Source organism: Neovison vison, chromosome 4, assembly GCF_020171115.1.
Source record: "Neovison vison isolate M4711 chromosome 4, ASM_NN_V1, whole genome shotgun sequence".
In the NCBI taxonomy this organism is placed as follows: domain Eukaryota; kingdom Metazoa; phylum Chordata; class Mammalia; order Carnivora; family Mustelidae; genus Neogale; species Neogale vison.
The window spans coordinates 146,156,169-146,170,759 of NC_058094.1; the positions used below are offsets into that span (position 1 = coordinate 146,156,169).

The 14,591-nt window shown below is 37.6% G+C and overlaps 1 protein-coding gene across 2 annotated transcripts in view; it reads left to right on the forward strand.

The window, feature by feature from the left end:
• Positions 1 to 13,486, forward strand: part of PTPN12 (protein tyrosine phosphatase non-receptor type 12) — a 95,093-nt gene extending 81,607 nt beyond the window's left edge. Inside the window, exons 13-18 of one of the 2 annotated variants that reach the window (XM_044245885.1) lie at positions 1,079 to 2,055; positions 6,584 to 6,661; positions 7,550 to 7,617; positions 8,432 to 8,462; positions 12,293 to 12,400; positions 12,633 to 13,486. In XM_044245885.1, coding sequence (XP_044101820.1) covers positions 1,079 to 2,055; positions 6,584 to 6,661; positions 7,550 to 7,617; positions 8,432 to 8,462; positions 12,293 to 12,400; positions 12,633 to 12,694 — 1,324 coding nt within the window. In that variant the 3' untranslated portion in view covers positions 12,695 to 13,486. The remainder of the gene's footprint in view (positions 1 to 1,078; positions 2,056 to 6,583; positions 6,662 to 7,549; positions 7,618 to 8,431; positions 8,463 to 12,292; positions 12,401 to 12,632) is intronic. The other variant, XM_044245886.1, reaches the window with a different exon arrangement.
• The last annotated feature ends 1,105 nt before the right edge of the window (positions 13,487 to 14,591 follow it).

Sequence of the window (14,591 nt, forward strand, 5' to 3'; positions counted from 1 at the left end):
ATGAAACGTATACTTATTCATGGTTGTGGCCCACCAGTGATTTGCAAGGGCGGTACTCAGTTACCATGCAGTTAGATGACCACTAAGCCACAAGCCTCAAGCCCTCCCCCTTACATAATATGTAGACATCTTCCAGTAATTTTTAATACTCCATTCTTTTTTTTTCCCAAAGATTTTATTTCTTTATTTGAGAGAGAGCAAGAGAGTGAACGAGTGGAGGTGGGGTGGGGCAGAGAAGAGAGGGAGAAGCAGACTCCCTGTTGAATGGGGAGCCGGATGTGGGGCTTGATCTCAGGACCCTGAGATCATGACCTGAGCTGAAGGCAGACACTTAACTGACTGAGCCACCCAGGCAGTTCTGCCTCCTATATATGGTTCTTAAGGAGCAACTGAGGATATGGCCACCAAAACAAGGAAGTGGAACTAGAGAAACTAAGTTGGAACCTGGAAAACAGAAGGGTCTGACACAGGAGAGAACATCAGCTCTGTGGTGACCTAGGTAGTCAGTGGTACACACTGGAGCACAGGGCCAAGGATCTTAGAGGAACATCTGTGGTATTGATAGTTACCTAGTGTGCTTGATTGACCATTTAAAAGGAGGTGTACAAATCTGTTAGAAAGTTCAAAGAAGGGCTGAATTACTGATGATACATAGAAAACTAAGCCATCTGAAACCCAAGACAATTAAGAAAAACAGGAAGTTGTGTAAGAAAATGTAGGAAATCATGGTGTCATCTGTAAGAATATCTGTAGTCATAAGATTGAATTAAATGTTACAATAGAACAGTATTGAGAAGATGGAAAAGATACACAGTAGGAAGACAATGGAGAATGTGTGAGGGAAATCAAGAAATAGCAATTTATGCATTTTGAAGTAGCTATTTAAAAAAGATGAAAGTTCATGTCTCTGGATAGCAGAAGGGCTGTGGGAGGAGACTGCTGTTTTTCATTAAAATTCTTGTATTTGTAAATAATGCACATGTATTACCTTATTAACCATTGAATTTTGACAGTTTATAATTTTTTATTCATAAAGGGATGAATATTCTTATTATACTCTTTTCTTACTGTTTTTCAGTTGCCTTGTAGAAGGGGATGCCAAGGAAGAAATACTTCAGCCACCAGAACCTCATCCAGTGCCACCCATCTTGACACCCTCTCCCCCTTCAGCTTTTCCAACAGTCACTACTGTGTGGCAGGACAATGATAGATACCATCCAAAGCCAGTGTTGCATATGGTTTCATCAGAACAACATTCAACAGACCTCAACAGAAACTACAACAAATCAGCAGATCTTCCAGGGAAAAATGAATCAGCTGGTGAACAGATGGATAAAAAATTGGAGCGAAATTTAAGTTTTGAGATTAAGAAGGTCCCCCTCCAAGAGGGACCAAAAAGTTTTGATGGGAACACGCTTTTGAATAGGGGACATGCCATTAAAATTAAATCGACTCCACCTTGTATAGGTGATAAAATCTCTAAGTCACAGGAATTGAGTTCAGGGGATCTAAAAGTTGATGATGTTTCTCAGAATTCTTGTGTGGACTGCAGTGCAACACAGTTGAATAAAGTTCCACTTACTCCACCAGAAGAATCACAGAAGAATTCATGCACACCTCCAAGGCCAGACCGCTTGCCTCTTGATGAGAAAGGACATGTAACATGGTCATTTCATGGACCTGAAAATACCCTACCCAGGCCTGATTCATCGGAAGGCAAATCCTCAGATATCCACTGTCAAGCAGTGAAAACTGTGAGTCTAACACCGAGCCCCGCAACACCAGCTGAGACCCAGGATCTTGCAGATAATCCCAACAGTCCGCCTCTATTCAGAGCACCCCTCAGTTTCACTAATCCTCTTCACTCTGATGACTCGGACTCAGATGAAAGAAACTCTGATGGTGCTGTGACCACAAATAAAACTAATATTTCAACAGCAAGTGCCACGGTTTCTGCTGCCACTAGTACTGAAAGCATTTCTGCAAGGAAAGTATTGCCAATGTCCATTGCTAGACATGATATAGCAGGAACAATACATTCAGGTGCTGAAAAAGGTAATAATAACAGTATCTAACACTTAAATATTTTTATTCTGTGCCAGTCACTGTTCTAAGCATTTATCTATATTAATTATGGTTTTGTTTTTTTTTTTTTTTAATTTTTTTTATTTATTTATTTGAGAGAGAGAGCATGAGAGGCGGGAAGGTCAGAGGGAGAAGCAGACTCCCGATGGAGCTGGGAGCCTGATGCGGGACTCGATCCCGGGGCTCCGGGACCGTGACCTGAGCCGAAGGCGGTTGCTTAACCAACTGAGCCACCCAGGCGCCCCATATATTAATTATGTATTATTCCACATTTCACTCTAGTATCTACAGCAGAATTTCAGTATCTTACATACTTTTTTTTAAAAGTAAGCTTTTGTATATTGTTTCCTTAATTTGGTTAATTGAATCATTAGTTTTTGTGTTTCCCAGGTATTTCAGTTGAAGTAACTGAAAATTTTTGTGGTTTTTTTTTTTTTTTTTTTCTTCCTGTGTTATAGTTTTTACTATTTTCTGTGGGTTCAGAGATTTAGCTCACTGAATAATTAGAAATCCTTTGGGGAAGATAGAATGGCTTAAAGTAACAGTGACACAAATAATGTGGGATGGCTTGACTGGCCATTTAATTTCATTCACGTTTATCACAAATAACTGGTTAATCATCTTTTTCTGCTTGTTTAACTACAAAACACCTTTTAAAACAATTCTCTTCACAAAATACTTGCAAATGAAGCTATTTTCAACTCTGAGATTAACCAAGAAGCAAAATTGCAACTACTTAGCAGAACACAGGAAATTTAATTGTCAGTAGTGAATGTGATATATCCTCCTTATCTAAGTCACTGCTACTATTATTTAATTAATGATTCTCTTTTTAAAACTGTCGTAGGTTTTCAAGGTAATACGTACATTTGGTTCCCAAGATGTATTGTTGGTTGTTGGAACTCATATTTAATCTACTAAAAAAATCCTGGCTGCCTTCTTAAATAGGCCATAAAGTTGAGAGCAAATGTAATAAACACAAAAGCTGTTACGGGTAGATTGATTATCAGTGGTCATTTACTTGTCAGTGAACTTTGGTCTTGACTTACATAGGTTGGTATTTACAAAGTGCGGGCAGAGTAAGTACTGTGAACTTGAAAGATAACTTCGTTTTTCTATTTCTAACCTAATAAGTACCACTCATACTTTGGTGCCTTTATTTCCCCCAGCTCCCACATACTGTGTTTTTTAATCTTGAGAATGTATCTGGTAGAGTAAGGAGAATCTAAGGTAGTTTCTTAAATTTACAGGATTCTCTGTAGTCTTGATTCTTCTGTGTGTGTGTGTGTGTGTGTGTGTGTGTGTTAAATAAATAAAATAAGATTTTATTTATTTATTCCAGAGAGAGAGTGGAGGTGAGGGAGAAGCAGTAGGAAAGGGACAAGCAGACTCCATGCTGAGTATAGAGCCCAGTGCAGGGCTCCATTTCAGGACCCCAAGATCACAACCCAAGCTGAAGCTAAGCATCAGACACTTAACTGACTGAGCCACTCAGGCACCCCTCTTCTGGATCTTCAGAAGATGATTGTTACCGCCATAAATACTACTTTACCAGTTAGCCATAATTTAAAATTGTTAATATCTTTTTCTTCCTCCACTTCGGAGTTTGAAAAATGACTGCCAAGCTATAACTATGCAAGAAAATGAGTTGAAATTTTCATTTTAGGCTTTTGTAGCATGTCAGGCATGTATCTTGTACCTAGGAAATGTATTTCTTTAAACCATTCATGGAAATAGAATTTGGTGTGAGGACAGAAAGGATATGCTCATAAAAAGATATTACTACCTGATGAATCTTTCTGTGATAACAGAAGGAGTTCCTTTAAAATACAAAATACTGTGTAAGGATAGTTGAAATCATCCTGCTGTATACCACCTCACTTGTATTCTCTCTATTTTATTCGTATGCCAAGGCAAAGATAGTTATAAATGTGATTTATGGTTTCCTTTTGCCCTATTCTAACTATACTAAATGGATTTGGTATTAACTGAAAATTTTCCTGTGTAAGTATTCCATACTATGACTTGACAACAACAAGGAGTCCTATTTTTTTTTTTTTAAAGATTTTATTTATTTATTTGAAGAGAGAGATCACAAGTAGGCAGAGAGGCAGGCAGAGAGAGAGAGAGAGGGAAGCAGGCTCCTTGCTGAGCAGAGAGCCCGATGTGGGACTCGATCCCAGGACCCTGAGATCATGACCTGAGCCGAAGGCAGCGGCTTAACCCACTGAGCCACCCAGGCGCCCCACAAGGAGTCCTATTTTTAATGTTTAGTTTAATTTGCTTTATAGATGAATCACTGGTATAAGAATTAGGTTTTTGTTTGCTTGTTCTAGAACTTGTTAGGAAGTTAAACAGAATAATTTTGTTTTGATTCCTTAAACACCGTTTTGTGTAAGTTACTGCCTGACAAAAATTCCTGGCTGTGAATTCTTATTTTAATATTGACTCAGGCCTCCTGAAAGATTTCTCCAACTTGGCTACAATAAGTCCCCATTCAATGTATGATTTGCAAAAAGCCTGTGTAAAATATGCAGTCCTTGGTTGGATACCCTCTAAAACAGAAGTTTATAATATAGGAAAGGCGATCCCGAAATCCAAGAAAAAACATGGAGCTGAGAAGCAAGAGCCACAGTTAGAAAATAAAAGCCTTTAAGAATAAAGATTGTCATGAGAAAAAGAGATACAAAGTTTCTGGAAAGATACCTGATATTTGATGTAAACTAAGCAAGACTACTCTTCCTGATTTGTTCACTTTATTATGAAATGGCACAGTGGGAGTTTATGCATCCCTTCTTTCCAGTAGCCATCCCTTCAGTTGTGAGCTGTTACTAATATAAAGGCAAGGGAAGAATGGTGATGGCTGTAATTATTACCACTGGATAAGGTGGATTGTTCTATAGTGGCTTAACTTTATATGCAGGAGAGAGTTCCAGTTCCAGTGATGGACTGTGTATAAAGTAATGAGCTGGAATTCTTTTCTCAGCAGGATCCAGAAGCTGTATTTTCTTTGGTCTTTAGTTAAATAAATGTAGGAAGGATAAGAGCAATCCTACTAGCTCATGCTAGTTGAAACTTGAAAAGGCTTTGCTGATTTTTCAGTCTCTTTAATACAAAGCCTGTCAGATATGGTTAAATAGCAAAGTACCATGGCAAGATTGTTCTTTTTTTTTTTTTAAGATTTTATTTATTTATTTATTTGACAGATCACAAGTAGGCAGAGAGGCAGACAGAGAGAGAGAGGAGGAAGCGGGCGCGGGACTCGATCCCAGGACCCTGAGATAATGACCTGAGCCGAAGGCAGAGGCTTCAACCTGCTGAGCCACCCAGGCACCCGATTGTTCATTTTTTAAAGAGAATAGTTGTTGGGCCCAGACAAAATAATATAGGATTCTTGTATTTCCCTTTCCTCACTCTATCCTTTCTAAACTGAGAATCCATACACAGAATTATATCCTCACATTTTCTTTCTCTGCCTCCAGTGAAATCTCAAAAGATCTAATACAGGGACACCTGGGTGCCTCAGTCAGTTAAGTGGCTGCCTTCAGCTCAGGCCATGATCCCAGGATCCTGGGATCAAGGCTACGTCCGGCTCTCTGCTCAGCTGGAAGCCTCCTTCTCCCTCTGCCTGTTGCTCCCCCTGATTGTGTGCACATGCGCTCTTTCTCAGATAACTAAATAAAATCTTTTAAAATGAAATCTAATATAGTCTATGTTATAAGTTAACTGATGAGACTCACTTAGTGCATTATCTTTTCCTAGAGTGATTTTGTTTTTACTGGTGAAAAGCTTTAATATGATTTCAGTCAGTATTCTCAGAGTAGGTCATATGCCACTGTTCAGAAGATTTTAGGCATTAAATAAATGAACATTCAAAAAAGTTTAATAGCTCTGTGTATATTAGAAAAATAACACTTCAAATTTGGTATTTGTCGTTACTGTTTAAAATATGACCCAAAAAATTAATAAAATGTGACCAAAGGGCATAGTTAAGTTAAAAATGAATGGGATTTGAGTTAAAAATGAGTAAATAGGACAGATGGTAGTATGTAATACGGCACAATTCATGAAAGGAATTAAGTATATGATTCCAGTTTGGGAAACACTGGCTTAAGTCAAATGACCAAAGCTTTCCTTCATGGAACCAAAGCATCATCTGAAAACCCTTGCTTTCTGCTGAAAACTGTTTCCAACACAGAGGGCAGAGTGAGTAACATCTGCAGGGTGTCAGGAAAGTCAGGAGAGAATGCAGCAGTGATGGGAGTTCATTTGTTCATTAAGGTTTTGTTCATTAAGTTTCATAATTCTTGATATCGTGTCAGGTAGTAAGGATTTCTTGTTTGTTTTTTGCTTTTTTAAAAACTGGCTTTCTTAGATACTTGTGGAATTGATTTTTAGAATGTCAGAGTTTTCTTGGTTAGATAACAGATTGATTCTTTAGTGAATTAATATTCTTTAACAAGTTTATAATTGTCTGAATCTTATGTATTTAATATAGATGTTGACGTTAGTGAAGATTCACCTCCTCCGCTACCTGAAAGAACTCCTGAATCTTTTGTATTAGCAAGTGAACATAGTGAGTGTCTTTTCTGCTTTTACATACTTCATACCATAATAATAAAATCCAAAAAACATGGCTGATTTTAGTCTAGTTGCTGCTGAGTTGCATAATAAAATTCAAGAGGTTTGAATTGATACTGACAAATGTTTTTAATTCCTTATATGAAAAAAACTTATTTTTTTAAATACTTGAAAATGATATTTTTTATTTGCAAGATTGCTAAAATGTTACTTAATTTTAGTTAAATTCGGTACAGTTGTATTTGCAAGTTGGTGTCTTTTCATTCACTAAATATAGCACTTATTTATGAAAAGGCATTAATTGCTTCACTGGGTGCCATTTTAGGTAAGTAAATATTTAAATTGGGTTGTAGGTGGGCATCAGTTCAGTTGGTGTGAATTGAGGGAGATGTTAGGCCCCTGAGTATTAGTGAGAACTGGGAGAAAGTGATATTTCAAAGCCTTGATAATATATTTCTCCTCTGTCTCTTTTTAAAAAAGAGTATAGAAACAGCTTTAATGTGTTTACAGCGTCTCATGCTTAGTGGGGTCCTCCCTAGTCTTACCTGAGTTGTATTTTACCAATATTTTATTAATTTCAGCTGATTTCAAGAATGTTAAAAACCCTAAAGCCATACACTTCGGTACTACTAAATGAGTACATTTAAGTCTATTTCATGTGTAGATTACAATGAGCTTATTTATAGCAACATAATAAACTCGGATGACTGAATTCCTTTAATTAAATTTTAAGAAAGGAAACCTAAGGGGATTTTCTTGAATTAATAGATAAGAGATTATTTTATGGAAGTGATAGTTTCTAAAATATAGGGACTATTTGTGTCTTTAGTGCAAGAAATTTAAGAATTAAACATGTTAATTGTAAGATTTCATTTTTTCTCAGATACACCTGTGAGATCTGAATGGAGTGAACTTCAAAGTCAGGAACAGTCTGAACAAAAAATATCCGAAGTGAGTCCTTTTGGGATTGGAACAGCTATACACTCAGTATTTTTGTTCTTTTGTTATTTTATCTTAGTTTGTTACAGAAACTGTCACCTTAAGACCATTAAATATAATTTTTGATCATGACTTCAGAGTGTCATTTTCTAGACTGTTTCTGAAATTTCTAAATTATGATGTTTTAAATCATTTTGGAGGTGTGACTAGTACAGGAGTTATATTTTCAGGGTCATAATACTTTCTTAGATGTTCCCTCCCACTAACACTAAGTACATTGTCCCATCCTTTGGTTTGTCTGGTCACAAGACATTTCCTTTCACATTCAGGAAATGTTTGGTAGCTAAATATATTAGTCATGGGAAATACCATTTTTCATCAACATTAATATTTTCCATATTTCCCCCATATTATAATGTCTCCCAAATTAGGGTACATCTTACAGTTGATTAAGAAACATAATATACTTGGCACATAAAATAGTGGTAACCTGTACTAATGATGTTATATCTTATGATATCATAATTTGATGAATATGGTAGAGGACTGGCAAAATGGAGTTGCATCGTCCTTTGTGTAGTAGCTCCTGCATTTTCCGTTTCATCTAGAAGGAAAAAGTAGTTCCCCTGTCTTTCTCATCTCAGTATAAAATACCATAGCATTTAAAAATTTTAAGCCTAATTGAAAACACCATTGTTTTCTTTCCCTTTGACAGTGAGAATTTTAGTAGATCTTGATTTCTTGGGATATATACTCAGACCAAATTTTTTCTTATTTGTTATAAAGGGGATATATTGTAATAGCTATTAAAATATCTTCCTTTTAGGACTTGATACCCTCTGGCACTGAAAAATGTGGTAAGTTAGATTTTGTTCCCCTTTTTTATAGATTATATAGATTAATCTTCATTAAATAGCATGTCTCATGGTGTACTGAACCTGAACTATGTGGTATAATTCTTCTGAATTAGTTACTGTCTCAGATATTATTTTTTTTTAAAGATTTTTTATTTATTTATTTGACAGAGATTACAAGTAGGCAGAGAAGCAGGCAGAGAGAGAGAGGAGGAAGCAGGCTCCCCGCTGAGCAGAGAGCCCGATGTGGGACTCGATCCCAGGACCCTGAGATCATGACCCGAGCCGAAGGCAGCAGCTTAACCCATTGAGCCACCCAGGTGCCCTGTCTCAGATATTATTAATCTGGAAAGTGACATTTATAATTGGTAGTTACAGGCTAATGGAGAAAATTTTATTTTAAAAATATTTTTTCTATGTTTTAATTTCTGTTGCTTATAAAAACACTTAGAATCTGGATCTGACTGTGACTTGAATAAATGTCCCAAATTCATCTAGATTATTGAATGAGGTCCCTAGAAATCAGTTGTTTGGAATTCTTCCTTTTAGCACTTTGCATTCGTGAAGACCAGTAAGATTATGAGGCTCAGCCCAATGTTATAATCCGAAAGTAGAAAATTTTCTACCACATTTCTTATATTATCATGGTAAAATATATTAAGTTATTATTATTAATTCCTATAAATCGGTGCCATGAAAGCAGCTCATCAAACAGCCTAGCCTATATAGTTCCCCCAGTTCATCAGTTATCTCTGCCCTTGCCCTCCCTTCTGCTTTAGCTGGCCACTCCATGCATCTCTGCTTAATGGGGCTCCATTCCCTCTCATAAATTCTTATTACTCTTTGTCTCCTTTTCTGGGGCAACGTATCATAAGGAAAGAACAGAAGCTTTAGGGGTGCCTGGGTGGCTCAGTGGGTTAAAGCCTCTGCCTTCGACTCAGGTCATGATCTCAGGGTCCTGGAATCGAGTCCCGCATTGGGCTCTCTGCTTAGCAGGGAGCCTGTTTCCTTCTCTCTCTCTCTCTCTCTCTGCCTGCCTCTCTGCCTACTTCTGGTCTCTCTCTCTGTCAAATAAATAAATAAAATCTTAAAAAAAAAAAAACAAAAGGACGCCTGGGTGGCTCAGTTGGTTGGACGACTGCTTTCGGCTCAGGGCGTGATCCTGGAGTCCCGGGATCAAGTCCCACATCAGGCTCCCAGCTCCATGGGGAGTCTGCTTCGCTCTCTGACCTTCCCCTCGCTCATGCTCTCTCTCACTCTCTCTCTCACTGTCTCTCTCAAATAAATAAATAAAATCTTTAAAAAAAAAAAAAAAACAAAAAAACAGAAGCTTTAGAGTCAAGCCTCACCTGGTTTGCAATTTCATTTTTACCATTTTACTTACTGTGTGACTTAGGCCAAGTCACCTCATCTTAGCCCTGTTTGTTGTTGTTGTTGTTTCTCCTCTAAGAAATGGAGGTAATAATTGCACCTACCTGAGAGCATTGTTGTGGGAAGTTAATCAGATCACCTTCATGGAATATCAGCACTGTGCTCGTCACATGATCAGCAACTCAAACGGAAGCCAGGCTATTACTGTTGCTGCCTTTATTCTCTTACTTATGCTGATATTGCTGGATCCCTGTGTCCTTTATTTCTGAATGTATGCTAACTCCTTTCTGAATTCTCTTCTCTAGCCCATCTAGACACTGTCCTCCATTACTCCAGTCACACTCTAAATTATCCTCCACTTTCTTGCTCTTAACTCCCATGCCATTTTATTTTATCCCTTGAAACTCCTCAGTGCTGCTGGGGAACATCACTCTGCTTTACAGATTGGGCCTACAGTTCTGGATTCTCATCCATAGTTGGGCCTTTAGCTTTGCTTTATCTTTTTTTTTTTTTTTTTTTTTTTTTTTAAAGATTTTATTTATTTATTTGAGAGAGAGAGACAGTGAGAGAGAGCACGAGCAAGGAGAAGGTGAGAGAGCGAAGCAGACTCCCCATGGAGCTGGGAGCCTGATGCGGGACTCGATCCCGGGACTCCAGGATCACGCCCTGAGCCGAAGGCAGTCGTCCAACCAACTGAGCCACCCAGGCGTCCCTAGCTTTGCTTTATCTTATATGTTCTGGTTGGTACCCTTCCTATTTTCCTTGAATTTTCTAAATCTTTAATTTCTTCTGGGCAGCCCTCTCAGGTCCCCTCCCTTGTTGGGAGCTTTGTACTATCCCTCAATAAACTTTGCTTTGCTGCCCACCAAAAATAAATAAATAAATAAAATCATCAGTCCTACTCTTACTCAGTAGATGACCTTTTACTTCACTGAGAAAATCGAGGCCTTTTGACTAGATCCTCATTTCTTTCTAGAACTCAGTCCTGAAACCACTAGTTTCATTGCCATGCATCTCCTCTCTGTCCCCACTGCACTGTACATCATTTTACTATCAAACTTACCACACCAGAGGTGCCTGGGTGGCTCTGGTTGGGTGACTGCCTTCGGCTCAGGTCATGATCTTGGAGTCCTGGGATCGGGTCCCACATCAGGCTCTCTGCTTACCAGGGAGTCTGCTTTTCCCGCTGACCTCTCTCCTCTCATGCTCTCTCCCTCTCTTAAATAAAAAAATAAAATATTAAAAAAAAAACTTAGCACACAAGTACAATGATAATGTGCTTGTCATTCTCCTACTAACTAGGCCTCGGCTTGTTTTTGTTCTGACCTTGAGCTGAATTAATTCTTAGGTTTTTGAAGATTTGTTTAGGGGTCTCTGGCTGGCTCATCTGGTAGAGCATGGGACTCTGGATCTCAGGGTCATGAATTCAAGCTTCACTTTGGGTTTAGAGCTTACTTTTTTAAAAAAAAAAGTTGTTTAAAAACAAAGGAACAAGCGAAAATGAAGAATATGTGACAGAGACTGTATGTGGCTTGCAAAGCCTAAAATAGTTATTCTCTATAGCCCTTTATAGGAAAAGTTTGGTGACTCTTATCTAAACTATAAGCACTTAAGGACAAGGATCTTAAAGTCCTCAATCTGTATCCCAAATTTCCGTAAAAGTTTCTTTAACAAAATTTCTTTTGTTATTAATCTTAGGCATTGGTAATTAAATAAGTAAACTAAAATTTAAGTGCTGTAAAACTTTCAAAGAAAATAATTACAGTTAGAAACCAGTAGTCCAGGTGTACCTGGGTGGCTGAGTGGGTTAAGTCTCTGCCTTCGGCTCAGGTCATCATCTCAGCGTCCTAGGATCGAGCCCCTAGGATCGAGCCCCACATCGGGCTCTCTACTTGGCAGGGAGCCTGCTTCCCCCTCTCTCTTTGCCTGTCTCTCTGCCTACTTGTGATCTCTCTCTCTGTCAAATAAATAAAATCTTAAAAAAAGGTGGGGGGAGGGAGATGGATAGCAGCTTAAAAAAAAAAAAAGAAAGAAAGAAACCAGTAGTGCAGGAAAAAAAAAAAAAAAAGCCAGTAGTCCATTAATTAACTATGAACTTGATTGTCATTGATTTCCATATAAGGCATTTCACTTGCAATTTTTGCCTTAAGACATTGGCATGGTATAACTACCTTAAGGAAATACGAAATGGCAAGATTGAGATTTATTAAATACGAGCACAAGGAGAATCCATACATTGCAGAACAACTCACAGAAGATTTCTGTGTATCCCTAGGAACCTGTAACACATTTTCTTGTGTTCACTACCATTGCATTTGTATGTATCTGGGCCTCTGAAATTATGATCCCCAAGAGAGAAAACTTGCTCTTTTAAATTAATACAGACATTAAAACAATTAGAGGATTCTACATACGATGCTACAAATGATGGTGATTAACAATGGCTTTATTTTGCATTTTAGATCATCCAGCAGGAGGTATTCACACAGAGACTTGTACAGAATGTCCACCTATTTTCAGTAACAAGAAAGATCAAATTTCAGAAAGTCCAACAGAGGCCACAGATATTGGTAATTTGTTTACTAAATAAGTTTAAAACTTTAGTTCAGTAGTTAATGCTGGCAAAAATGAGAAAAGGTTATTTGTCATCATGTCATGCTTTCCTGAAGGCCAAGCTTATCAAACTTTTTGCTATGATTTATTCAAGTTCTTAAGTGAACTACCCAAAGCAAATTAAGAGTTTTTAGTAAATGAAAATAAATTTCCAGACACTGACCAGTTACTCTGGTGTTTTGATTACAGGTTTTCGTAATCGCTGTGGAAAACCCAAAGGACCAAGAGAACCACCTTCAGAATGGACATGATTCAGGGAGCTAAAAGACACTTTAAATTATACTGGAAAATTCAAGTGCCACTGAAAGCCAGATTTATAGTATTCCATCTTACAAATGTGGGACTAACAGCAGTGTAGATTGTTACCTTAGTATTTTTTTGCTGGGACCATCTACCTGCCTTATACTACACTTAGGAAAAAGTATTACATATGGTTTATTTTGTAACTTCAAGTATTATTGCCTTAATGTCTCTTAACCCTGTTACACGCTGCTTGTAGACATGTTAATATAGTAATACTTTTATGATAAATTGAGTTTAAGGACTACTCTTTTGCTAATGTTTTATCATGTATGCATTATTTTGTATATGTACAGGGCAAGTAGGTATATAATTTGATAAAGTTGCAGTCATAAAATATTATTAACAGAAGATGTAAGAAATTCTGCATGGTCTAAATCTTTGTGTACCTTATTTGTAAATTATTTGCCCTGAAGTTTTAGAAAATAGTTTCTGAATTTTAAAGTTGCTGGATTCATGCAGCCAGCTTTGCAGGTTATCAGAGATCAAAGATTGTAATAATAATACATTTTGTAAATTGTAAGCAAAAAGTTATTTTTATATTATATACTGTCTAATTGTCCTCCTAATTGTCCTTGTTTTCATCTAGTCATGGAGATTCAGTAAGTGCCTTTGAACAATATTGAATTCTCTTAGCTCGTGTGTGTTACTTTAATATTTGAACTCAAGTGAGATTAGCAGACTGATATCAAAATACATGTATGTTTCAGGATATTTGACCTGCATTAAAAAAGCAAAAACAATTTTACAGTGCCTACTTGTCTTGGTTTTTCATTCCTCATTCCTAGGAAATTACAGTTAGCATCCACCTTCCTACTGGTTCAGCCTTAAAGTCATGAGTGTGAATGGGGTTTAAACTCTTAATTAAAGAGTAGGGAGAACCGTCTGCAAAATGATGGCTTCACAATTTTAATATTCTACTAATTCTAATACTTATCCTTAAGTCAGCCCTAGGCAGCCTTCTCGTTATTGTCTACTAAGGTACAATACAATAAAAGACCAAGCAAAGAGACATGAGGCTAGGAAAGGGAAACTGGTTTCTTCCCACTCCACAACTGGAGCATGGCTCCCATCCATAAGTCTCAAGGTTGAATTCTGACACCAGGGATTGAAGTTAATGGACGTCAGTATTTTCCCTCTGTACAAAAGAGAGAAGAAATTATGAGACTAAAGTGAGCCAGAGTGACCTTATATGAATAGGATTACTGTGGAAGAGAAAATAATACTAGAATTTCTTGTCAGTTTTTCTTTAAGCTCAATGGTCTTCATGTTCATTCCTTAGAATCTCTCATTTCCCCCGTATATTTTGGTCATAAGGAAATGTGAATACAATGGACCCTTGACATTCACGAGACACAGACACCTCTGTAGCATATGATTTTCCTAAAAAACTTGAAACTGGGGGCGCCTGGGTGGCTCAGTGGGTTAAAGCCTCTGCCTTCGGCTCAGGTCATGATCTCAGGGTCCTGGGATCCAGCCCCACATCGGGCTCTCTGCTCAGCGGGGACCCTGCTTCCTTCTCTCTCTCTGCCTGCCTCTCTGCCTACTTGTGATCTCTCTGTCAAATAAATAAATAAAATCTTAAAAAACTTAAAAAAAAAAAACCTTGAAACTGAAATAGAGTGTAACTTAAAAAAAATATTTAGCTCCTCCACACACTGGGTGATTTGTGTAATATGGTACTAAAATCATTTACAAACATTTTTTCGTTAGGAAGCAGTTGCTTGGAACATCTTCATTGAAAAATAACATGTATTCAGAAGATTGCAAAAATCATATTAATTATCACAAAGTTTACACACCTGTGTGTGTGGCCACCATCTAGGTTGAGCAACAGAATGGGAGCCA